Source organism: Phyllobates terribilis, unplaced genomic scaffold (genome assembly GCF_046119375.1).
Source record: "Phyllobates terribilis strain yellow unplaced genomic scaffold, ASM4611937v1 Scaffold_11__3_contigs__length_659146591, whole genome shotgun sequence".
NCBI lineage: Eukaryota > Metazoa > Chordata > Amphibia > Anura > Dendrobatidae > Phyllobates > Phyllobates terribilis.
This window is the reverse complement of record NW_027362771.1, coordinates 343943710-343970986: the sequence shown is the minus strand read 5'-3', so window position 1 is coordinate 343970986 and position 27277 is coordinate 343943710. Positions and strand designations below refer to the sequence as shown.

Genomic DNA, 27277 nt, shown 5'->3' with positions numbered 1-27277 from the left:
TTTGTGCCATCAACTCAGACAGAGACACGGAGCTATGGGCTATTGGTGATTGGCTATGGACGTGATATTAGAGCTGTTGAGAATAACAGACACCCAGAGAAGTGGAGACAACTGGACCCAGGGAGGATGAGTAAAGCGTGGTTTCTTTGCTTTTATAAGATACTACAGGTGGAAACTCCTTTTCTGAAACCATAAAACCCCTTTAAAGATCTTGATAAGTATTTGAAAAACAACCTTTTGAGGAGAACATCTGAAAAAGGAGACCTGGCTGCCGCAGTTGATATTAATCACTACGGTGTCACTACCAATTCATTCATATCATTTCCCAGAGAAACCCCTTTTCATGGAAATTTCTGTAACTGGAAATCTGTTCCATTCATCTGAGTGTTATTTCTGCGACCAGTACATGGATTTTTGCGCACACCATTCAGGTGGATATAGCGGTTGCAGATATTTGGCTGACTCTGCTGAATGTAAATTCACACTTACAGTACAGACCAAAAGTTTGGACACACCTTCTCATTTAAAGATTCTCCTGTATTTTCATGACTATGAAAATTGTACATTCACACTGAAGGCATCAAAACTATGAATTAACACATGTGGAATTATATACTTAACAAAAAAGTGTGAAACAACTGAAAATATGTCTTATATTCTAGGTTCTTCAAAGTAGCCACCTTTTGCTTTGATGACTGCTTTGCACACTTGGCATTCTCTTGATGAGCTTCGAGAGGTAGTCACCGGAAATGGTTTTCACTTCACAGGTGTGCCCTGTCAGGTTTAATAAGTGGGATTTCTTGCCTTATAAATGGGGTTGGGACCATCAGTTGTGTTGTGCAGAAGTCTGGTGGATACACAGCTGATAGTCCTACTGAATAGACTGTTAGCTGCTTTTTTCTTGCCATAATACAAATTCTAAGTAAAGAAAAACGAGTGGCCATCATTACTTTAAGAAATGAAGGTCAGTCAGTGCAAAAAATTGGGAAAACTTTGAAAGTGTCTTCAAGTGCAGTTGCAAAAACCATCAAGCGCTACAAAGAAACTGGCTCACATGAGGACCGCCCCTGGAAAGGAAGACCAAGAGTCACCTCTGCTTCTGAGGATAAGTTTATCCGAGTCACCAGCCTCAGAAATCACAGGTTAACAGCAGCTCAGATTAGAGACCAGGTCAATGCCACACAGAGTTCTAGCAGCAGACACATCTCTTCAACAACTGTTAAGAGGATACTTTGTGCAGTAGGCTTTCATGGTAAAATAGCTGCTAGGAAACCACTGCTAAGGACAGGCAACAAGCAGAAAAGACTTGTTTGGGCTAAAGAACACAAGGAATGGACATTACACCAGTGGAAATCTGTGCTTTGGTCTGATGAGTCCAAATTTGAGATCTTTGGTTCCAACCACCGTGTCTTTGTGCGACGCAGAAAAGGTGAACGGATGGACTCTACATGCCTGGTTCCCACCGTGAAGCATGGAGGAGGAGGTGTGATGGTGTGGGGGTGCTTTGCTCGTGACAGTGTTGGGGATTTATTCAAAATTGAAGGCATACTGAACCAGCATGGCTACCACAGCATCTTGCAGCTGCATGCTATTCCATCCGGTTTGCGTTTAGTTGGACCATCATTTATTTTTCAACAGGACAATGACCCCAAACCCACCTCCAGGCTGTGTAAGGGCTATTTGACCAAGAGGGAGAGTGATGGGGTGCTACGCCAGATGACCTGGCCTCCACAGTCACCAGACCTGAACCCAATCGAGATGGTTTGGGGTGAGCTGGACCGCAGAGTGAAGGCAAAAGGGCCAACAAGTGCTAAGCATCTCTGGGAACTCCTTCAAGATTGTTGGAAGACCATTTCCGGTGACTACCTCTTGAAGCTCATGAAGAGAATGCCAAGAGTGTGCAAAGCAGTCATCAAAGCAAAAGGTGGCTACTTTGAAGAACCTAGAATATAAGACATATTTTCAGTTGTTTCACACTTTTTTGTTAAGTATATAATTCCACATGTGTTAATTCATAGTTTTGATGCCTTCAGTGTGAATGTACAATTTTCATAGTCATGAAAATACAGGAGAATCTTTAAATGAGAAGGTGTGTCCAAACTTTTGGTTTGTACTGTATTCCACGATGCTTCATTGTAGTGAGATTTGTACAAGTACACCCCCCTCTCTATTCATTTCAATGGAAATCGTGGCTGCTCATGGCCACTTTGAATTGGTGAACAAGGTCATGGGATCATAAGGGAGACCTGGCCCCATTAGATGTTTTTGGGTTATAAACTGTTTCACCAATCAGAGATTTTTTTTAAATTCCTGCTCCTGAGTTGACTGTAAGAAATTAGGCTGCCAAGAAAACAATAGGGGCCCAGTTCATTATTGCATTTGTGCCTTTTTGGTGTAGTTTTTGGTGTTTTTCTTTAGTGCCTAATACTTCCTTTAATTTGTGCTTTTTAAACTTCTCTTGTTTGCCTGTTATTCTTATTGTGTGTATGTGAACATATATGTGTGTGTGTGTATGTATATGTATATGTATATATATATATATATATATATATATATATATATATATATATTATTTGTTAGAGACCCTGATTCCAGCTATGCCATTTACTGAGTCGCGTGTTGTTTTTTTTTGCTTTTTTTATAACCTCATAATTTTCTCTGCTGCAGATCTATCAGATCTCTAAAACCTGAGCGGTATATAACGCCATCCAAACCACTGATTGGCAGCTTTCTGTGTACACTGTGCATAGGCAGAAAGCTGCCAATCAGTGGAGGGGGTGAGGTTATACAGAGCTCATGAATATGGAGGACTGCATGGCAGCATGTTTACTAGTCCTCTCGTGATAATCTCCTGCTAATAAAACTGTGATTTTATCAAAACTACAGGAAACATGATATCGCTGGAATCGGGGTCTCTGTCTCTAAAATTGTGCATCTCTCAATTTGGCAGCAAAAACCTGATGACAGATTCCATTTAAAAAAAACAAACCTCCACAAACCAATGAGTTTATACATCATGATATTATAATGTAAAATAATTTTATGACTGCAGTTATTCAATAAATCTATAATTTGTGGACTGACTTGTGATTCTGCGGTACAACTGACATGGTTTCTCACATCCTTCCCTGTAGATGGAATCCGCGGTGTGTGCATCTTCTGGACTACCTCTGCACCTGCTTGTCCCCATGGTCAGCAGTGACATATCGTCTCCCTGTGAGCAGATTATGGTGCGAACAAGATCTGTGGGTGTCAACACCAGCGATGTGGCTTTGGCTACTGAGCCTGAATGTCTTGGCCCTTGTGAACCAGGCACCAGTGTTAATTTGGAAGGCATTGTGTGGCAAGAGACAGAAGATGGTAAGCGAAGATTTTTTTATGCACTAAGTGTCCAATTGTTTTATATTTGGGTTGATGCACAGAAGTGTATTATAGCACCTTACAATCTGTCTGGAGCCATTGTACAACTCGCGCACACTTATCCCCACAATCCCCTCATTTCAAGGCGCTCTGTGGTAAGGGGTTGTTTCACCAGAGACGAGCAGTTTCAGAAGGCAGCCTGGGGTTCTGCTCCTGGCACCGAAAAGCAAGCAGCTGTTTTTTCCAAGAGAAGCGGCGGTCAGCCAGGCATCTCGCCTGCAGGGGAAATTTAGTATTACATGCAAGGCCATTCAGATATTCCAAGAACAGTGTGACGCTGTCAGCATAGAGGCCACTCTTACAGGCTGTCTCTCCAGTCTGATTTACTGACAGGGTGGTAAGCTTAAAGGCGTATTCCCATCTGATCCTATCCCAATATGTAGTTGGTGTAATAATAATAATATTACCAAATACCTCCAATTAGAAGTGTACAATAGTTCTTCTGATAAGCTCTGACGCTTACCCCATGCGCAGGATGTTGCAGTAGCTTAGGGTATCCATGGTTACAACCACTAACAACTAACTGTCACTATGAGTGGTCAACGACCATAACTAAGCTCCTGCAATGCCCTGCACATGGGGTAAGTGACATAGGTTATCAGGAGAACTGTACTACATTTCTAATTGGAGGTATTTGCTAATATTATTATATTTACACCTACTAGATATCGGGATGGAATCTTGGAGATGGGAATATCCTTTTAACGACAATCTATCACTAGTTTCTGCTGCACCTTTTATAGAGCATTATAAAGTAGGAGTGGAAACCCTGATCCTAACACTGGGTCACTTACTGGACTTCTTGCAGTAGTTTTGATAAAACAGTGATTTATCTGCTGCAACTCTGCTAGTTCTGTCAGTGATGAGCTTCAGCTATGTAGTATGGGCAGCACGGTGGCTCGGTGGTTAGTACTGCTGCCTTGCAGCGCTGGGGTCCTGGGTTCAAATCCCACTATAACATCATCTACAAGGAGTTTGTATGCTCTCACCGTGTTTCCGTGGGTTTCCTCCGGGTTCTCTGGTTTCCTCCCACACTCCAAAGACATATTAATAGAAGCTTATAGTGGACAGTGATGACCCCATTGGGGCTCACAATCTATCTGTAAAGTGCTGCGGAATATGATAGCTATGTAAGCAAAGCATAAAAAATAAATGTAGTCGTCGATACTTATGAGATCTGGATATCTCTGTCCCCCACCACTGACTGACTGCCAGATTTCTGCCTATGCACAGTTTAGACCGAAAGCCGTTTACTCATTGACATGAGTTAGCTTAAAATGAGTTCATCACTGAGAGGAACTAGCAGAGCAGCAGATAATACAACTTGTTTTTTTTTTATCAAACTTATGGTAGGGAGCTCAGTATGTAACACACCAATGGAATCAAGGTCTTCTGATTTAAGCTGCCCTCAGATTGGTGACAGTCGTGACTGGATCCCTTTAAAATGAATTTTTAAAGTGATTCCTAACTTGTTCACTCTACCTTTTATGTGCAGGGCTGATATTTTGCAAAGCTTATGTTGTAGCACAGTTGTGTGGAGCCATAGTTTTCCTCCCCTAGATTACTAAGACATATGTAATCTACATCAAATTGCATGTGAATTACCATATATCATTCTCCAGTGGACATTATTTAAGTTTTTTTTCCCTAGCAACATTGTATTACTCGATACCTACCCCATACACTTAGCTTTTCTTTTTGTACGAGGCCTTAAAGGGTTATTTTTTTTCTTAGCCTTAAAGGGGTATTCCCATCTCCAAGATCCTATCCCAATATGTAGTAGGTGTAGCAATAATGATTTTAGCAAATGCCTCCAATTAGAAATGTAGTATAGTTCTTCGGATAAGCTATGTCGCTTCCTCGTGTGCAGGGTATTGCAGTAGCTTAGGTATCCATGGTTACAGCCACTCATTTAGTGAGCATTAGCTAGTTGCTAGTGGTTGTAACCATTGATATCTAAGCTACTGCAATGCCTGCACATGAGTTAAGAGACCTAGCGAATCAGAAGAACTATATTACATTTCTAATTGGTTGTATTTGCTAATATTATTATTATTACACCTGGGATAGGATCTTGGAGATGGAAATACCCTTTCAAATGGTTGTGATGAAACTAACCCGGTCCACTGGAGGTGGAGCTATGGAAACAGGCGACAGCTGTTCAGCTTCACTGTTTCTGTAACTCCCCTTATTTTCTATGGGAGTTTCTCAGCTGCTGTTATCTGTTTCCGTAGCTCTACCTCCAGTGGTCAGAGCCTCGACGGAGTTATTCTCGTCTCAGCCATTTATGACTCAGATGGAAATGGCCTTTTAAAAATACTCAGCACTAAAGGCATCTTAAAAATACATTGTGAATTTTACTTAAATATTGTTTTATTAATGAAACCAATCTCTAGGAAACTACACCATTTTTTTATTTTGTAACCCAATTAACCTTAGCCCCAATTTGCACTTCCAGAACCCCAGGCAAACAGCTGACCAGGCGTCTTCCCTAAAGGGGTCACTGTAGTGGAAATGTAGTATTACATGATGGGTATTGTGATAAAGGCCATCTTTGCAAGAGATCCTTTTCTGTGATGTAGATTTGTCTTCATGACACAACCATTGTTATGGGGGTAGTCTCTGGTTTAGTAAATAAACCTTAATCCCCTGAGGACAGGCGCTATAATAGTGTGGCTCAAGCAAGAGCTGTCAGAGACCTGCACTGTACTGTTACAGCGTGCTATATATGTATATGGGCATCATCCCTGTGCCCGTACAATCAGCCGCAGGTCCACTTTGTTTTACACATCCTGATTGCTGCCATAACTGCTGGGATCAGAAATAACTCTGCTCCCTACAGTTTACACACTAACTGACAAGGGAGACCCCGCTCTCTTTCAATCAACCCCCGCACAGTTTTTGGCCGTGTAGTATGATCTGATAAACAGTGAATAAGAGCATTTGACTTCCCATTCAGAAGCTGCTGCCTTGAAAATGTGTTCACATAGGTGTACTGTTCCTTATAATGTATTGGCCGTGCCCTCCAGCTACACGATGTAGATGGGTTTCCAGCCTCTGAATGTAATGCCTGTTGTACAGATCAGTAATACAGCACTTGTAGTCTGCAGTGGGCCACACTGTACCTTTTGTGTGCCTTTAATTTTTTGTATGGAAGCACACACTTGTTTCTTCACACTAAGGGAAAAAAAAAAAACTGGCGTGCTCCAACCCATGTGCTATATTACGCCATAATTGTCCCATAGGAGGATTGCTCCCAGAGTGGAGTGTAGTCAGAGGCACCAGTGTGCATGCACGTATAGACAAGAATGCTGCTGTTCGCTCACTGCCATTAGAGCTTTTGATGGTATTTCTCAGTAATGTCCCCAAGCAAAGCTTGTTGTGGTAAAAAAAACAAAAAAACCTTACTTTACTCTCCTCTCCCCGGGTCCAACGTTCCTGATATCTGCATCTGCAGTGACATCTCACACTGACAGCGCTGCAGCCAACTACTGCAGTAAGCGCATCTGCCCTCGTAGACTACACAACCCACTGAGCTCACTGCAGTGCTGTCAAAATGACTTCAGTGCTGCAGACATCCGGAACAGTGGCAGAGGCTTGGACCTGGGGAGGGTGAGTAAAGACCAGTTTATTTTTTTACAACAGACTGTGCCTGGAGACACAACTTTTTTGTAAACCCGCTACAAACACAAAGTTCATTACTTTTCATTATGCAAATAAAGTCTGTTTTAAAATATAAACAATAAAAGCAGTAGTCGTACATGATCCGTCCGCGCATCGATCCATCCACACGTTATCCCATCGATCCATCCGCGCATCCTTCCCATCCGCGCATCCTTCCCATCAGTACATTCAGCCTAGTCTGACTTGCTGCAGTATGGTTGTTCTCTCACCTCATCTGTCGCTTTTTCATACTACCAGAATTCGCATCACATACTATACCACCTACCTGGCTCCGGCGGTGATTTAGTAGCAGATGTTCGATGCCACTAGTGAGCGCCTGATCTAATGTAGCACAGGATTCCCGGGGGTGATGTGCTGTCTGAGAGAAACCTGGCTCATACATACCTGCTTACTCTGCTGAGAGCCGCGTTCTGCAGCTGTGCCGCCATCTGCTTTCTGAATATAAGTCAGGGAAGGCTGCTGATGTGTGGACCGTAGCCCGTGCTTATATTACAGTACCTATAACGTCCACTTTACACTTCGGGGTCAAATTCCAGTTTATTGTTTTGATCACAAAATCTGAGCAAAATTCTGCCTTTTAATGGGAAAAAGTGCCATTTTTTTTGTGACTGTGAGGATAAATCATGATTTGACAACACCTTGTGGAGTAATGGGGTGGGCAACTTTCTCTTGATAGTGCAGCCTTCCTCGCACACTGACCAGCACTGCTGCCCATACAGTGGCTGCCGGTGGAGACGCATGTGACGAGCAGTCGTGTATCATTTGATTTTGCACAAATGTATTTATTGCTTCATGCAAATGTGCTTATTATTTTACTGCCAGATTACGTCTAAAATATATTGGGGTCAAGTTTAAAAGAGTTAGGGGATCTGACAGATTGCCTTTAAAGGCAATGTTACATTTAATTAATGACACAAAAATTAAATACATAAAAGGATGAAGAAGACTCAGACTAAGGCCAGGTACACACATCCGTATATCACGGTCCTAATATGGAGAAAGATGTACAGACCGGCAGCGGGTCTCACCTGAACACAACAGCCTCATAGACATATATGGAGACTATTGAGTTTGGGTCAGAAGGCTGTACATTGCGGTCTGTACTCTATATTTTTTTTTTTTTTACAAAGTTGTGGCCAAGTTGTTTGAGGCCACTGCATTAATTTTCTTTGTCGCTTGTATATTCTGTGCAGCAGTGAATGTATGCTTTACAACAGCTGCAATCTATTACAAGAAGATGTCATCAGATTTCACAGTATAGACTGTGTACAATATTAAATGATCTCTTAGACCTGATGACACTCGTGTATTAACTTTAAAAATCTCTAATAATGGCTGAGTCCTGCGAAAGAGCGAGAAAGCTCATGAGTCAAGATGTATTCAGCCTCTGCCCATCCAGCCTGACAGCTGCAGCTTGTACTGAGCAATGTGAGATCTCAGCAGCACCAGAGAGGAGGGACACTGAGGAGCTCTCATGAGTTTACACTTTCATAAGGGATTATACAGCCATTCTGACATGGATTTTCAAAGTAAGTATTCCAGTTTGATCAAGTCTAGGAGATCTCTTCAATTAATATTTGCAGTTTGTACTATGAAATCTGGTGGTCCATCTTAAGGTGGTCATACATATTAGTATAAAGGTTCATTCACATGTCTGTTTTTTTGCGTTCTATCCGTACTGACGCTAACTTGTACTTAGTATAATCTAGGGAGCTGTTCACGTCCAATTTTTTTGTTTCCCCAAGTGTCTGATCAAAATGCAATGCAAATCTATGGGTCTGAGAAAAAAATTGGACCTCTCTCAGATCCCATCCACGTTCTGTCCATTTTTTGTGGACTGTTAGACACGGGGCTCTGGAGTCGGTGTCAATTTTAGTGGAGTAGGTATAAAATGGACAGACTCCGGCTCCTAAAATATATAGTTAATTGGGTACAGTAGTACAATGCAGTATGTGCTGTAAATGTTTTCATAACAATTTGGGAAAGTTATGAAATGTCAAAACAGGGGTAAACCTTACCAGTGTGGGATGAAGAGCTAAGGGCATCTTGCCCTTGAGTAAGCATTATTTGAAATAGACAATAGCCAGACGCGCGTTTTGTGTATCATGCTTTCTCGTCCACCTTAGCTCTTCATCCCACACTGGTACGGTTTACTTCTGTTGTTTTGTATTTTTGCTTAGGCACTTACTTAGATTACTGGCCATTGGACATTTTGCAATTTCTTTCTCAGGGACCTCATCAGGGGGGCCGTTACCATATTACCTTCTTAGCACATGCTATTCACATTTGATGTTATGTATTGTATGTGTTGCTGATTGCTGTGGTGGACCTCTCTGAGTCTGTCTTGTTACACGCCCTTTTTAAATTATGCCTAATAAACATTATGTATTTAAAACCATCATTAACTCTGTTTCCTCTTTTCTATCTTAGATAGGAGAAGGTAGAGAAACTTTTTTTTTTTCTTATCCAAGAAAAACTGATGAAACTCAGACCAAACTCTAACGCTCAGATGAAGCTCTGAATACAATCAGTGATGATAGTAGGATCGTTATTCTCATACGTTAGAAAACCGGCTGTCTGAATGAGTGCTAAATCTGATTGAAATGCACAGTTTCAGACAAACCTGTCATTTCTCTTGTGAAATTAGCAATAAGTGATTGTTTTAGCTGATGACATGCAGTCATCTTCTGGAAAGAAGGTGGCCGCATTTAAAATCTTCATAAGATCGTCACAGCCCATGAACAAACCCTCTGGGAAAGAATATTCCCAGAAAGATTTTTTTTACCCTTCCCTTAGCCAGTTTAGAAGTCTGTAATTGCAAATATAGACTAAAATGTATGTGGCTGTGTCAGCATAACAATGTGGTCACCAATCATTCTGCCTCCTAGGGGTAGAGGATAGCCCCCTCCCACAGACCCAGGGGTGGCAGAGAAGATGTGCCCTATATGTGGGTATAGTGTAGGTATCTTGCGTTGTCTACACCCCCATCATGGCAGTAGAGCTGGTATTACTCCCCCCATCCTCTGCTGCAATGAGTTGTATAAATCTGTAGCTTATTGCCTTTGCTGGAGTGACTACAGTGTGAAAACTGGAATATTTCAGAATTTTGTTTTTGATGGGCATAAAAAAAAATCCAAAAAGTTTAAAAATGTTTTCTAATAAAATCCAGATGTAAATACTGGCTTCTTTCCCTAGAATAGCCTATATACAGTGTGGGGCTTATGAACGCACTCTTTTTTGCTTAGTGAGAGTGGTATCTGATCTCTATAAGAGCGACGAGAAGTAATCAATTGTGACAGCAGAAAAGAGCACATATTTTTGCCATTCCATGGTTAAAAGAACAAAAAAAAAAGTAATCATAATGAAAAACTTTTGGACAAGCCTCTTACAACTATGTTTATCCATGTTGTAAGGAGCATCCAATGCTTCCTTACCTGGAGCTCTACAACTGTCTGTTGGCTGTAATCATTTTTTTATCTTTTTTCACAGGCATGTTAGTTGTTAATGTGACTTGGAGAAACAAGACTTATGTAGGCACCCTCTTAGATTGCACTCGGCACGACTGGGCTCCACCTAGGTGAGTTTGTGTCTGTATAAAAATTGACAATTATCTTGGTTTTTAAAATTATCTAATGAAGTTTGAAAAGAGAATCTGCTACCCTGAAACTGTGTTTTGTCAACTAGAATAAATCAGCCCTACGTACAGGGAACCTGTCATGAATTGGATACTGCTTGCGTTATTGCTGACATGTTTGTTTTACTCTGAAATGTTGTGGCGTTTCAGAGAAAACATATTTTGAAAATCCGGCTGAGGACTGTGCCTTGGCTGGCTAATTAGAGGCCAATCCTAGTGGTTTCTTCACGCCCCAATCTCTTTGACTGATGGGTCTCTCCTTATGCCAACGTACAGGAAGAGACATGTTAGGCATGGTGAGTGGGACAGGGAGAGAAGAAACCACCTGGGACTAGTCGGGCAAGACATATCGCCCTCGAGCAACTTTTCAAAGTCTGTTTTCTCTGAAACGTTTTAGCGTAAAACCTACATGGCTGCAATAAGTGTCTTCTTCAGGCTGCCCATGGTTCGTGTAACATGAAATGATGGGTTCCCTTTAAATGGGTATTTTCAGGGCTCACATAGATGTGACTAGAGTGACGTGAACATGCATATCCTTACCTTTGTTCATGGTGTTTCGAGATGGATGTGAATCCCTTCACACATTTATGGAATTTCCTCTGGTTATGCCAAAAAATGTCTGACATGGGAAACACCCTTTTAGGCTATGACCCAAACTTTGTGTTAGTGATTTTTAAATTGAAATACTCACCTTCTTCATTTTCTCCCCTTTCCCCTCCAGATTCTGCGACTCTCCCACCAGTGACTTGGAGATGCGGAACGGACGGGGGAGGGGTAAACGCATGCGGCCAAGTAGTAATGCTCCTGTTGCAGAAGGTACACCAGCCCCTGACAATAAAGGTGCAAGCAGTAGTAGCAGCAGTAGCAGCAAGACTCGAGCTGGAGCCAACAATAAAGGGAGACGTGGAAGCCAGAATTTAAGCGAACATCGTCCACCCCCCTGCAATCCAGTAGATGATATAAAAGCTAGTCCGTCATCTGCAAGCAAACGCAAAAGCAAGCCCCCTTCTGACATGGAACTGACCTCCAGCTCTGAAGACTCTAAGGGAAGCAAGCGCGCTCGCACAAACTCAATGGGATCCTCATCTGCTCCAGTGTCTGTTTCTTTACCGTTAACAGTGCCATTAAGCTCTATTAAGGTAGAACCAGCTGCACTGGACCGTAATTGTTCCTCCCCAATATTAATAGACTGTCCTCACCCTAATTGCAACAAAAAATACAAGCACATTAATGGCCTGAAGTACCATCAGGCTCATGCACACACAGATGATGACAGTAAACCGGAGGCTGATGGAGACAGTGAGTGTGGTGAGGAGCCGCACCTTCATCTGGACATGGGTAGTTGTAACGGTACCTTTCCAACTCAGAAGGGTTCCCTTTCTCCTGCACGGTCTGCAACTCCTAAAGCTCGTTTGACTGAACCACACAGTCCTACGCTCTCTTCTAAATTTGGAGGAAAGGTTGTATGCAAGAAAAAAATTGGTACTGAAGGAGATACGGATCCTGGAGCTCTTTCTAATGATGGATCAGATGATGGTCCCATGGCAGCTGATGACACGAGCAATGACGGCTTTGAGTCACAGGAAAAAAGATTGTCTGAAAAAGATGCGGCAAAGAAGGGAAATGGGGGCAGTAAGCCTGACAAGTTGGCTTCATCTAAAAGTGTAAAGTCTGCTCGGCCAATTGCACCTGCAATAGTACCCCAGCAAATGTACACTATTCAAACTACAACCTTCACTGCTGGGAGCCCCGGATCCTCCACAGGCCTGACCACCACAGTTGTCCAAGCCATGCCTACCAGCCCACAACTTAAACCTATACAACCCAAACCAACAGTAATGGGAGAGCCATCTAGTATTAATCCAGCCCTTACTCCATCTAGGGATAAAAAGAAAAAGGATAAAAAGAAGAAAGAACAAAGAGAGGATGAAAGTCCTGGAACCTCTATAAAAGTAGGACGTCCAGAAGAAGGAAAAAGTCCCTTTGGAGAAGCGCCTGGTGATTCAGCAAACAAAGGGGATGGACTTATTAACGGCTCTGATGCTCATCAGAGTAGGCTGGCCAGCATAAAAGCCGAGGCTGACAAAATCTATAGCTTCACAGACAATGCACCAAGCCCGTCCATAGGAGGGGGAGGAGGTGGAGGTAGTAGTACTTCAAACCGAATGGAAAATCCAAGTCCTTGTCAGCCCATGACCCCATTACATGTGGTAACCCAAAATGGGGCAGAAGGAACTTCAGCTAAAACAAACAGCCCAGCGTACTCTGACATTTCAGACGCAGGTGAAGACGGAGAAGGTAAATTGGAAGGCACAAAGGTTAAGGATCCAGAGCAAATGGTGAAGGAAAGTGCCAAAAAGTCTCTCTTTCCGCCACAACCTCAAAGCAAGGAATCCCCATACTATCAGACCTTTGAAACATACTATTCTCCCAACTATGCACATTCCAGTCCAGGTGCCATGAATCCCACTGGTCAGACTACAACAGAAAGTCAGCCACTGAAGGTTAAGAAAGAAGATGATCTGGAGGTGACGGAAGTTAAAATGAAGGTGGAGCCACCAGAGGAAAAAAAGCCTGAGCTTAGCAGCACTAGCCAACAGCCCTCAGTTATTCAACAGCGTCCAAATATGTACATGCAATCCCTCTATTACAATCAGTATGCCTATGTGCCTCCTTATGGCTATAGCGACCAAGGGTATCATGCTCATCTGCTGAGCACTAACCCCTCATATAGACAACAATTTGAGGAGCACCAGAAACAAAGGCAAACCCTGGAACAGCAGCAGCAGCAACAACAGCAGCAACGGAACATTGAAAAGAAGGCAGAAATGGCTATGAGAGATAGAGAAGTCTCCCTCAAAGAAGAATGGAAACACAAATCTTCAGTACCTCCAACACTCACAAAGGCACCAAGTCTAACCGATCTTGGGAAGTCCGGTCCTAGCAAGCCTAAGGAGATGGTTTCTGGGCCAGACACAAGTAAGTCTGTGATTATACCCAAACCGGAGGACTCAAAGATCCCAGTGCAGCAAGCAGAGGGCTTAAAAGCAAAGGTTTCTGAAGGAAGTGGTCATACAGCAAAGGAAAGTGGAGAACCTTCAAAACCAGTAGGAGAGTGCAATAGGCAAGCTGGACTGGATCCTGTATTGTGGTACAGACAGGTAAGAAATAAACTTGCTTTTAGCTCTCGGATGATTGATTGCAGACCTTTTATGGTTAACTTGGGACTTGTTATTTGCAAAGAACAAAATAGTACATTTTCCTACAAGATGCTGTTAGTGTAACTACTCTGGATAGCTGGAACTACTTAGTTGCTGTATACTGATGTTTGTCTTGCTATTTGCATCATAATTATGTCCCTATGGTCTTTTAATTTTTAGTCATATCAACTAAAAAAAAAAAGTCCACTTTTTTCTAATTTACAATAGCCACATAGAAGCAGATGTGGCTGTGTTTAAGCTTGTCCATTTCACCATGTATACTTTTCTGTTGTAGTCAAAGGTCCCTTACTCTTATATGTCCATGTACCTAAAAGTGCTTGTGCGCCATAGTTTGGGCAAGCTTTTCTACATATATGCACAAACAGGGGACTCTCTAAACAGTCTTGAACACAGATGTGAGCAAAGCTTTAGGAATCGGAAGCACTGTTCTGTTGTGCTATTAATCAAGTGTGTCAGTAATTGTCCACATACCTTACAATACTTGGTGTAATGCGTGTCCGAGAATGCAACTTGTCAGAGCAAGTAGTATAAAGCCATGTAGGCATGTTGGAAAATGTTAGCGCTGAATGCTTTAGAACACCGTTCTGGGTTCCAGTGCAGACTGTAACCGAGAATCCATTTTGGATGCCTTGCAATGTATTTGCAAAGTTATTTAAAGAGGATTTCTCATCTGAAATCTTCAGGCTCATCTTCTTCCCGCCTTCCTACTTACTGTGGGGTGGTGCTGTCTTGAAGATCCACAGTGTGGGCCAACAGCATAGTTGCACTGCTGGCCCAAACTCTGCACTGTCCAGTGATGCAAGCCTTCGCTGCTTTACCTCTGCAGCATCAGACAAGCGCAGGGGCAGCGATATAGCCAACTTCAGAGCAGAGCTTGCAAGCTCTATGCAAAGAGCTCATAAGCACTGTGCTCCTTACCTAGGAGACAAGCCTCCGCTGATAAACTTTAGAGGTGGCTGGTAACCTTAACAAAGAGCAATAAGCTATATTATTAAAAATCCCTCTTTTCTTGAGGATTTTTAAAAGTGGGAAACCGCTTTCCAAATCTACCCATTTAAAAATATGAGACAACCAGGATATTTCTGCATGTGTAATGTAAAATGCTAAACAGTTGTGTTAGTTGTGAAATTAACCATTTACAGCAAGAATCTTAAAACATTTTTTTTTAATGTGTGTAAAGCAACAAGAAGCAGAGTCACGCATGTGGTCCTACGTTTATCCCAAGTACACTGATGCACTAAAAGCAGATGATGAAAGGTGGAAAGAAGAGAGAGATCGGAAAGTCAAAGAGGAGCGAAGCAGGAGCAAAGAAGCCTCTGTGAAGGAAGATGGCAAAGAGGCAATTAATGTAGAAATTAAAGGACCCCAGCAAAGTGAAGATCCTCGTGGGCTGCCTAAGGACCCTCGCACTAGTACTCATGTGCCAGTTTCATCACCACTTACACAACACCAGTCCTATATTCCATATATGCACGGATACACTTACAGCCAAGCATACGACCCCAGCCATCCAAGCTACCGTGGGATGCCTGCAGTCATGATGCAGAATTACCCAGGTATTTGAACAGAATTATATATATCCAGTAATGAAGCAGCAAGTGTTACTAGCTCTGCCTTGTTGCAGTATATCTATAAGTAAACCTATTTTCATTGATCCTTCTGAGTTGATTATAAATAATATTACTATTAATATAAGTTACTAAGTGCCATCATTTTCCTCAGCACTGTACAATAAGTTATCTGGTACAATGACAATTCAAACTGTATGATTATTATGAATGAATGTTCCTAGGAGCTCTCATTTTCCGATAATCGTGCAGATTAAGCAGACTGCTAATCATCCAACAAATGAGAAAAATAATAGTTTGTGAGATGAAATGATCGTTCTCTGCAGCACATTGTTTTTGTACACAGGGATTGCGCTGCCGAGAACAGTGGCATTGAACGGTCAGTAATAGTCTGGCCTGACTTCAGATCTGCACTGAACGATCTATAAAGATTGCGAAGTGCCATTGTTCTTGGCAGCACAATCCCTGTTTACACAAAATGATGTGCTGCCGAGAACAATGCCATTGACCAATCTATTATAGATCATTCAGTCCGGATCTGAAGCTAGGTCAGCCTCTATAAACCGGCTATTAATTGATCAACTGTCAACTGGAAAATAAGCTGTCAGTCAGCGATTGTTTAAAATCCACCATAAACAGTAGATTGCTCTCAGTGGGAATGATGGTTTGGCTGATGAGTTGACTTGCTGCCATCTCACTTGGCTCTACCATGCACAGGAGAGCTAGTTTGGCTGAGCGCTTGTGTGTTCTCTATAAGAAAACTTTCGCCAGACATGTTTGGTGGCAACTTATATCTGGGAGAACAAAAGATTCGGCAGTTGACATTGGACATGTTGGATTAAATTCCCTGACAATTGACTGTTGGTCATATTGGCAAGTTTGGCCAACATTAGTTTAATGTGTATGGAGCCCTAACACTTTGCATGACACAGAGTAAGGCTATGTGCCCACTATGCAGAAATGCTCAGGATTTTTTCCTGAGATTTTCTGCATCTCCCTGGCAGAAAAAACGCAGGCGGATTGTACATGCGTTTTTCCTGCCAGGGACATGCGGATGTAAAGCGTTCTTCACATGCATTTCCGCATGCGGGTTGACAAGCGCTTTCCAAGCGATTTTAGCATCACTTGGAAAGTGCTTGTCAACTTGGTCACACTATATAAATCCATACAACCGGCATGGATTTATATACTGTGACCTTAAAGAATGGTAAAAAAATAAATCTATACTTACCTTCCGATGGCCCCCGGAGTCTTCCTTCACTCCGTCCTCGCTTGCCGGCAGCTCGCGGTACTACACTGAAGGACCTGCCGTCACATGACTATGACGTCAGCGCAGGTCCGCGAGCTGCCGGCAAGGGAAGTCAAGGAGACCGCGGGCCATCAGAAGGTAAATATAATATTTATTTTTTTATTTTATTCTTTTTTTAACAGGTTCTATGGTACCCGGGTCCGGAGGAGAGTCTCCTCCTCTCCAGACCCGTGTACCATCCGCACATTGAAACCCACAGATGCAGTGATGCTTAATCCATGCGTTTCAATGCAAGTCAATGGCGGCGAAAACGCACCACTTCCGCAAAATAATTGGTAGTGCTGCGTTTTTTTCCGCAATGATAACCCGCAGCGGAAATTTCCGCAGCATGGGCACAGCACATGCGGATTATCATTGGGGAACATGGCAGGCCTTCTACCAAGCGTTTTTTAAGCGTTTCTGCAGCATTTCTGCCGCTGCGGAAATGCTTAAAAAACGCGTCGTGGGCACACAGCCTAAAGATGCTATTCTACAATATCAACATTAGGGGAGTGGGTCCTATTCGAAAGATTACAATCTCTAAAATATTGAATTGCTTTTATCTAAATGGCAGTAGTAATAGATAACATTAAAAGGTGTAGATAAAACCCCAGAGCTGATGATGGCAAATGTGTACATGTGAATATTAAAATTAATGTCAAATAACGCTTTAGAAAAGGATGAGGAGGCGCATTGGTGGCAGCCTGGTGTAAAAGGTAAAGCAGTTAGCTGTGCTTTATGTCTTAAAGACCTGATATACGTAGATGCATTGTTGTCTCCTTTCTTCTCTTCGTCTAGGCTCCTACCTCCCCTCCAGTTATTCATTCTCTCCATATGGCAACAAGGTAGTTGGCAGTGACGAGTCTGAGAAGTCACGAGCCAGTCCAAGTGTCAGCTGCAAACCTACCACCGAGTCTAAAGCTCTGGATATATTACAGCAACATGCAAGCCATTACAAGAGCAAGTCTCCCACAGTGAGTACACGGTGACAAAGTCCACAACACATGTCATCTATATGTAATGTGAAGATCTCTTCTGTATTCTTAGAAGAACAAACCCTTTTAGTTTTTAGGGCAACTGTTTGAAGACCTCTATATGTCCGAAACAGCGCAACTTTTGTACTTTGGCTCGGTGTGATATTGCTGCTCAGTGCCATTCACATTGAGGGGGCTAAGCTACAGTGCCAGACACTGCCTATATAATAGAGAGGGGCTGCTTCTGATAAAATGCAGACCGATTGATCTAATCTTGGACAATCACATTAACCCTTTCCTCACAGAATGTAATAGTATGACCTATTTTGGGTGTAGGTGTATGACGTGGGCTCAAGAGATGAGCATGCTGTGCACATAGTGGATGTAGGCTGTGTTATACAGGTGACATCTGCCTCAGGACAGCAGTGACTGGAGTTAAAGCCGATCGGGGTCCAGAGCTTGCTTTCTGCCTTTGTCTCTATAGATGCAGTGGGGACATCTCGTCAACAGTGCTGCCGCCAATCATAGAGCTTAGTGACTCTGCTTCTGTAGATGGCACAAGCCACTGAGCTCAGTGATTGGGTGTAGCATTGTTGACGCGATGTCACCGCTGCAGACAAATAGAGACTAGGGCTGCGGCAGAGAGCAAGCACTGGACCAAAGGATGGTAAGTAATATCACGTATGGCATAAAGTTTTCTGAAAGGCGACAGTCGTTTTCATTTTTATTTCATCAATAAATAGTACACGTGAAAATTAGCAATTTTGTAATATATCTGATCAGAGAAATCTGCTTCCGTGAAGACAGACGTTCCCTTTACCGAGATACTGTCATCTCCTATCTTGGGTGCCACAAAGCAAAAATATGTACCTCAGAATTGTAGCATTAAAAATACAGCTTGTCAAATTATCGATCTTTGATTAAAAAAATAAATGAATTCATTGCCATTTTCAAAGTTTTGTTCTTTATTTTTACATATATATATATATATATATATATATATATATCTACTGATACCTTACTAGTAGTACTGCACAATTGACTGTAAAAATGGAACCCTAGGAATTAAATTTTTTTGCACCATACTTTGGATTTTTTTTTACAGTTTTGCAGCACATTGTATGCTTATATGAATGGTGTCACTCAAACTTGTCCCTCAAAAAATAAGACTTCATACAGCTATGTTAACAGAAAAATAAAATCATGACTTATCGAAGAAAGGGAAAAAGAAACAAAAGCACAAAAACGAATATTGGCTATGGAAATCCTTTTGTCCTGAAAGGGTTATAGTTAAAAATATGCTCAGATATCACATCCCAATTTTTATATGTGTATTATTTACAACCAATCACTGGGCTGCAGTGAATGAAAAATAAAAAAATAAAGAGATGAGTTGGAATTTAAGTTGGTGTTCATGCAGCGTGTAGGCGCATGTTCACACTGGCCACTGAGCAGACAAAACCCAAGATAAAAACAAAATTAGCAAATACCCTGCAGTAAATAAATAGCAATAGTGCATGAAAATAATATAGTGTACTTAGTTAACATAATTTTGATAAAAAAAAAATGTCAAAGCCATCCCACCACGTCAAGGTGACCCTATTCTGGACGGACCTAACCTCTAGTATTAAAACCTTATTATATGTCAAGTGATTTAAATGTTATCCTGAAAGGGTTATTGAAGTTAGAAATGTGCTCAGATAGTCACATCCCAATTTTTACCTATGTATTATTTACACTCAATCACTGGGCACAGTGATATGGAAACTGTGGTCCATACACTTATATACACAATGTGGGAAGCAGCTAGAGATGCCCAGTTTCAATAAACGGCAGAATGGGCACAGATTGACTAGGTTAATGTACCTACTGTGATAAACACAGAAAATCTTCCCAGAGCTTTACCCCCCTCTAGATCATGTATTCTTGTAGATGGAGGTACACCACTGTCCTCTTGTACAATTTATCTTGTTTCCTGTTTTTGGCTACTTCAGTTATACTACCACATATGGTGACATTAGTGTAATCTTAATACCTTTTATGTGCAGATTACAGACAAATCCCCACAGGAACGAGACCGAGTTGGTTGCGGTGTACCTGGAAGCTCTGCTGGAGGAGCTGTTGGCTGTAGTAGTATGGGAGCACCGGACCGAGGAGTAGGTGACAGGAGCTCAGAAAGGCCTCGCACTTCCCCTTCACAGCGCTTAATGTCCACACATCATCACCATCACCATCTTGGTTACTCTTTGCTGCCTGGCCAGTATCAGCTGCCCTACACCACAGGTATGTTGTCTGTACTCTCTGGGCAGTGTACTATAGACAAACAACTCCATTTTCCCTATGACAAGAAAGAGTATCATCTTCCTCAGTGGACCTCGTGTCCGAGAGACTGCACTAGACCCAGGGAGGGTCTGTTTGTCATCTTAGAGCATTTGGGATCCATTTTCCTTTACGTGGAAAACCCCATTTAACTTTCTCAATCTGTGTTGTAACTTGCCTCTATTTAGATATATCTTATTGTATGGTAATGAAACCTTTCATTGACGTTGCTATATCCTGAATAAATTCTACTTGCCAGAAAAGATACTTATATCGATCCTTGTATTTATAGGTTTGTCTTCTACGGCCATTGTAGCAAGTCAGCAGGGTTCAGCCCCATCCCTGTACCCACCCCCGAGGAGGTGAAAACGGTAAGATGTCATACAACCTACATTTTCACAATTGTCCTGCTTGCTAGTTTCATTGTCAATGTACATACCTATAGGCCACAGCCGGGTAAAAGATAGATGAAAGTCGCCTCACAGATGGGGAGCTCTTTTTAAACATTTTATTCTGTTTAATTGCAAATCACACTAGCAAGCAAGATGATGTTGCATTAAAGGAGTTCTCCATTTACTACCATATTGATGACCTACCCCCAGATAAGGTCTTCAATATCAGATTGGTGGGGACCCGATAACCGGCCCCAGCGCTGGCAGGACAGATGTTACAGTGTGAGGAGCAGAACACCATGCCTCCTGTTTAGTGGCTGCTCACAGATACTACTGATCGGCAGTATCCTGAATTTATCTATAGCACTCTATTCACCCAACAGAGATCAAAACAATGTCCTTTTGCTCTTCATCGGGTTGGTAGAGTTTTGTACTCCTCAAAAAAAAAAGGGGATGGAATAGCGTGGTAGACTGACCTTCCATAGAGCTGTAAAAAATATAACTTTCATTGAGGTTATCACCCTATTAAATGTTTAGTAAATGGGGTAGGATGAAATCAGCATCCACATCTGCAATGAAATGCCCAAATTACCCATGCAAATTCTGTCATCGGATTTGTTGCGGACGTTTTCTGCAACATGTGAATATAGCCTTAATGGCAAGATTTGTTACTATACATGCCTAGACCGTGAAATACGTCACATCCTTCCACCAAGGGCACATATCCAAAGCTTTTTACCAGCATGTGTGTGAAATTGAAGGTATTTGTATAATGTATGCATGGTTTTACAGATCTGGCAATAGATTGTCGGTCAGTGTACTGCGATGTCAGTGGCCTGAGGCTTCTGACGCCTGTCATCAGCACAGTACATAGAAGCGCAGGGAAATATAATGTTGGTCAGTTAAGTCCTGTGCGCTTCTTTTTCAGCATTTTGAGCTCTGAGAACTGGGTTTATGCTCTCATTATTATTATTTTATTATATAAAACACTTGACCAGGACACATGTGGTCCATGTGCTGCATAGAAATGTAAGCCCATTCTTAGCTAGTATCCATAGACTGTAATGTTTGCTTCTGTAGAGCATATTAAGTTTTTGTTTTAATTATCTTTTTTTTCTCTACATTTTTGATAGACAGGAAAATTCAGGAATCAAGGACCCTGTCTACATAAAGTCATGTGACTGGATCACAGGACCCATCTGGAATGAGTCAGTGCATCAGTTGAATGGTGTTTCTTCAGCCAGAGTTTCTCCATAAAGGGCTTCTGAAGTATCGCTCTGATCCAGGACACACAGGCCTAATTATTTTGCCCTTTCCACAAGCTTGGTTGACTGCTTCCTGCCTTTGGGAGATCTGGTTTTGCAGAACAGGACTGTATTTATTCAGTGCATCCTCCAGTGGACTGATAAGACATGGGATTTCTTTTCTCACATTGGGGGAAATACCGTGCTCCACCTTGAACACCTCATTCATGTAATACAACGTTCTGGGTCAGGATCGTGCATCGTTTGCTTACAGACTTCTGGTTAAATGTTATTTTGAAGTTCTAAGATGATGAATTTGCTTTTGTCCTTTGTTGATACACTCCATCAGTTATGACTATTCAGTTATGGATTTCAGGTGTCCGAATTTCATGTGTTCCAGGAGCCAAGGGATGGCATTGCTTCTGAGATGTCCACACAAATCAGTATACAAGAAGTACAGTTTCCGGTCTTTTGCATTACCTGGAAGTAACTGTTGGCACCCAGATTTTCATCTTAACACTTCATATGTTTTTCCTCTGATAAAATACCTGTTTTGTTTTTTCGTGGTGATTGCCAGTACAAGATCTATGCTTAGTGTCTGAGCAAAAGTGGCAAAAAAAAAAAAAAAAAAAAAAAAAGAGTACCGTTTTATGGCTCCTATTGACATCCTATATTTGTAACCCTGCCCCATCAGCACAGTGCCACCTTGTCTCCACGTTTAGCTTTTTGATTAGTCGAGCATTGTCCGTTTTTTTCCCCTCGTTTCATTTCCTCTACTTTGATGATCTGCTTACACAAAATGTAAAAAATATTCATTCTGGTTATATATGAGTGATGTGAAAACAGTAATGCTGGACTCCTACGGACACATCCTAGCTGTGTATAATGTATATAGACCTAAAAGAAAAAGGTTCTTTTATAAGACACTAATCTGAAATTGGGGAGAAATTTCACATGTGCATTTTAAATCTGTTTAACCACTAAATGTTTAGCGTCCTCATGGCAGGATGCCATTTGTTTAGCATTACAAATCCAACTCCGTTGCAGTTTTTCTCCTTAAGTACCCTGTCTTTCCAATTATTTTTATGTTACAGCATGCAAAGTACAATGCGGACACCTGTGACTGCAGGAATGTAGTTTCCCCATGTCAGAAAGTGAGAGAACCTTTTAAGGTTTGTGTCTCTTTTATGCACTTTGTGTAATTGTGGACACAATATGGAAATAAACCGTTCGGTCGAACAAATATACCGCTATCCACATCAGCGCTAGAACGGAGAATACCTTGTCGTACCCTCTTCATTACTGAGCATGCTACTTAACTTTTACAGTCATAACATGTTTTATTGTATCTAAGCCCCATTCACTTGTGTAAAAAAAACAACTTTCCATTAGTTTCAAAATCTTTGAAAGAGAATGCAATTCTTGCGGTATCAGATATCGTGTGATCATTAAGAAATCATTAAGACTTGCTGCTATTTTCCAACAGTTTGCTGGTACTGTAACCAAGTACTTTACGTTTGTCATCACTTGTGTCTCACCAATACTTGGGTCAGTGGTTTAGTTTTCCTTTACTGCTTCTCCTCTTCCTCAGATACTATAAGACTTTAAATTCTATTGGGCCATTTTATAATTTTTTTTAAATTTCCTCTCTGGAATTTTTACCCAGAGCTACAGTTCAGTTTTACAATGCCCTGTAATGATGCACAATACATGCTGAGGTTGAAACATTTTTTTTTTTTTTTTTTAGACATCCATTCTCTGCTAGTTGCACCTCATCTAGCCCAAGAGGTGACCTGAAGGAATTTCGTTAAAAATAATAATAATAATAAAAAAAAAACATGTATTTAACCCTTTCTGGAAGTTTTCCAATAAAGTTCTTTTGTATTGCTTGGTTGTAAACAGACGTTATTGTATATGGAATAAACATTACCCCCCACCATCATTATAGTGGGGTAAATGGGAGGGCTCATGCTCTTCCTTTGCAACCCTGAAATATTTGTATAAAGATGTAAAATTATTTTTCTGTTATGTAGTTTTTTTTGTTTTGTTTTTTTTTTAATCCAATTTAAAGTCCTTTTTGTGGTAAAGTTGAATTTTTTTGCCCTGCAGTTTAAAAAAAATACACACATTTTGTTTTATCAGATATGGTTGTTTTCTGAATGTTTTGTAGCACATTATAAAATTAGGTTTAATGTCGATGATGATGTTAAAGAAGCACTCCTATCAAAACTTTTATCCTCTAAATATATTGCAGTCATTATATTATACTGCACTGTGTACTTGCAATTGCTCATTTTGCCTTTGTACCCAGTAAAATTCTTCTCTTTTTCATTAGGCCTATGACATCATGTGATTAAAAACTGGCTGAATCCTTCTAAGATCTATGTAGAAACAGGAAGTCTCTCTTCCTTGCATGAGTCATCATTAGAACTACAATTCTACATCAGTGCAAAGCCCCTGGAAGGGGGGAGGAGCGGAGCAGCTGGGTCAGGAGTTGAAAAGTGGGATGACTCATACAGGGAAAAGTCTGGTTACATGATTGCAGCCAGATAGGTCTTCTGAAATGCTCTGGAGTTTAAAAGCATAGTTTAAAAAGCTGATCAGGCACCATAGGGGGACATGACGAGTCCAGTTTGGGCCATTGCCTGCATCTCTCTACACTGATCCTGTTAATTGACAGATCTCTCTCATGTGTACACACAGAGAGAGACTTGCCAATCACTTGGGGTGGGGAGAAGCCGGCAAGGGGTTGCTGTAGAATAGTCACCTCTCCCTGTGGTTCCCGGACAGCTTTTCAAACAATGTTTTATTTGAAATTCCAGAGCATTTCAGAGAAAGAAATACAAGGCTGCAATCGTGCAAACGGGCTTGGATTCATGCTGCAGCCAGAATCTAGTGACAGGTTGCCTCTAAAAAAAGCACCAGTCAATTTTAAAATTTGCTTTAAAATGATAAATTGTGCATGTGCTTGTTCATGCCATTTGCAAGAACATAAACCCTCTCTTTGTTAGTCTGCTGGCATGTTATTAGGATATGCAATATATATTCCAAAAATGGGGGACCTGACCTATGTGACCCTTAGTGCCCATACCACTGTACTAGTGATCAGTAAGAAAGATGAGGCCTAGTATGGAGAAATAAAAGAAAAATTATAAATTTTTTCCAGCATTTTATGACTGATCCAATTCCATTATTATAAAGAAAACTAGACATTAGTCTATAACAGGCACATGTCTGTAAGTGAACTAGACAGCTGATACATACTGCCAGAGGATCGGGCAGCATGTATGAGATACTGGCTATGATTTCAGCCATATATATATTTTACTCTGCTACAGCAACTTCTATGGCGTTTCACAGAAAAATATAGTTTAAAAGCTGCAGGGGACCAAGTCACATGGGAGACTAGTGGGACAGGCGGGTCCCCAGCCGCCACCCTTGAGTGACAGATCGCTACCTTCGTGCATGTATAGTAAGGGACCTGTAACTCAAGGGCAGCAGGCTGAGAGAAGCCACTATGGTCCTGCCTGTCCAACTAGGCTCCTGCGCGGCTAGGTCCCTGGCAGGCATTCAGCTATGTTTGTCTCTGAAACGCCACAGTATACCTGGCTGAGATGATGCAGTGCCTGATACATGCTGACAGTGGATCGGGTAGCGTGCATCAGCAGTCAGGTTCCCTTTAACAACGATCTAGTTTATATAAAAAGCGGGTATCAGAAAATAGTTTACATACAGTATTAAATACCAGATTAAAAGTTAAATCTTTATTATTACTTGCTGTTAAAATGGTACACCATTAAAGACAAAAGAGCACACAACAAAAGCAACATTAAATTGACCAGTTTTTATATATGCCAAATTTGTAAGGGCAATGGATCCAAAATATGTTAATTTATACAGAACGTCTGCATATCTCACCTTAGGCCAAGGATGCACAACTCCAGTTCTCAAGTGCCACCAACAATGCATGTTTTCAGGATTTCCTTAGCATTACACTAGGTGTTGGAATCATCACCTGTGCAATACTAAGTAAGTCCTGAAACCATGCACTGTTGGTGGCCCATGAGAACTGGAGTTGTGCACCCCTGCCTTAGCGCCGAACTGTCCTGGCTGTGACAGTTTAGGTTCCACATTGGCTATACCCTAAAAGACTCTGGTCTTCGAATACCATGCATTAAAAACAAAACTATAATAACCAGATGTCATTACCTCAACCACAAATGTGTGTGTATACAGCGGGGGAAATGAGTATTGAACACGTCACCAATTTTTCCAAGTAAATGCAGTGGCTTGCAGAAGTATTCGCTTCTCCCTTGGCTTTTTACCTATTTTGTTAAATTAGAACCTGTGTTTAAATATTTTTGAAATCTCATTTGTGTGAGATGCAGCAGCAGCACTAAATAGTCTAAGTTGGTGAAGTGAGAAAAATGTAGGCATAAATTAAATTTGTCAGTATGTACAGACCTTTTCTGAAAAGTCAGAGGGGCTGCAGCACCATTAAGTAAGATGCACGCCTGGGCATGCTCCTGATGAGGTTGCGGATCGTCTCCTGTGGGATCTCCTCCCAGACCTGGACTAAAGCATCCGCCAACTCCTCGACAGTCTGTGGTGCAACGTGACGGTGGATGGAGCGAGACATGATGTCCCAAATGTGCTCAATCGGATTCAGGTCTGGGGGACGGGCGGATCAGTCCATAGCTTCAATGCCTTCATCTTGCAGGAACTGCTGACACACTCCAGCCCAATGAGGTCTGGCATTGTCCTGCATTAGGAGGAGCCCAGGGCCAACCGCATAAGCATATGGTCTCACAAGGGGTCTGAGGATCTCATCTCGGTACCTAATGGCAGTCAGGCTACCTCTGGTGAGCACATGGAGGGCTGTGCGGTCTTCCAAAGAAATGCCACCCCACACCATTACTGACCCACTGCCAAACTGGTCACGCTGAAGGATGTTGCAGGCAGTAAATCGCTCTCCACAGCGTCTCCAGACTCTGTCACGTCTGTCACATGTGCTCAGTGTGAACCTGCTTTCATCTGTGAAGAGCACAGGGCGCCAGTGGCGACTTTGTCAATCCTGGTGTAGAGTCCATCTCGTGCTACTACCGGTGTGAAAGCACAACCAACATTCAAAAGTGATCAAAACATCAGCCAGAAAGCAGTGGTACTGAGATGTGGTCTGTGGTCGCCACCTGCAGAACCACTCCTTTATTGAGTGGGTCTTGATATTTGCCAATAATTTCCATTTATTGTCTATTCCATTTGCACAACAGCATGTGAAATTGATTGTCATCAGTGTTTCTTCCCAAGTGGACAGTTTGCTTTCACAGAAGTTTGATTTACTTGGAGTTATATTCTGTTGTTTGTGTTCCCTTTATTTTTTTGAGCAGTGTATATATATATATATATATATATATATATATATATATATATATATATATATATATATATGTTTATATATGTATCCCAATCTCTGGATCATCATCAAATAGAAAGAACATGGTACCACAACTAACCTGCCTAAAGAGGGCCGCCC

The 27277-nt window shown here is 41.7% G+C and overlaps 1 protein-coding gene across 4 annotated transcripts in view; it reads left to right on the top strand.

The window, feature by feature from the left end:
* Positions 1–23887, top strand: part of ZNF609 (zinc finger protein 609) — an 86974-nt gene extending 63087 nt beyond the window's left edge. For 3 of the 4 annotated variants that reach the window (XM_073652829.1, XM_073652830.1, XM_073652832.1), the window contains 8 exons: positions 3135–3360; positions 10594–10681; positions 11460–13899; positions 15140–15515; positions 17614–17789; positions 19838–20072; positions 20401–20479; positions 21634–23887. In XM_073652829.1, the coding sequence (XP_073508930.1) occupies positions 3135–3360; positions 10594–10681; positions 11460–13899; positions 15140–15515; positions 17614–17789; positions 19838–20072; positions 20401–20474 (3615 nt within the window). In that variant the 3' untranslated portion in view covers positions 20475–20479; positions 21634–23887. The remainder of the gene's footprint in view (positions 1–3134; positions 3361–10593; positions 10682–11459; positions 13900–15139; positions 15516–17613; positions 17790–19837; positions 20073–20400; positions 20480–21633) is intronic. The other variant, XM_073652831.1, reaches the window with a different exon arrangement.
* The last annotated feature ends 3390 nt before the right edge of the window (positions 23888–27277 follow it).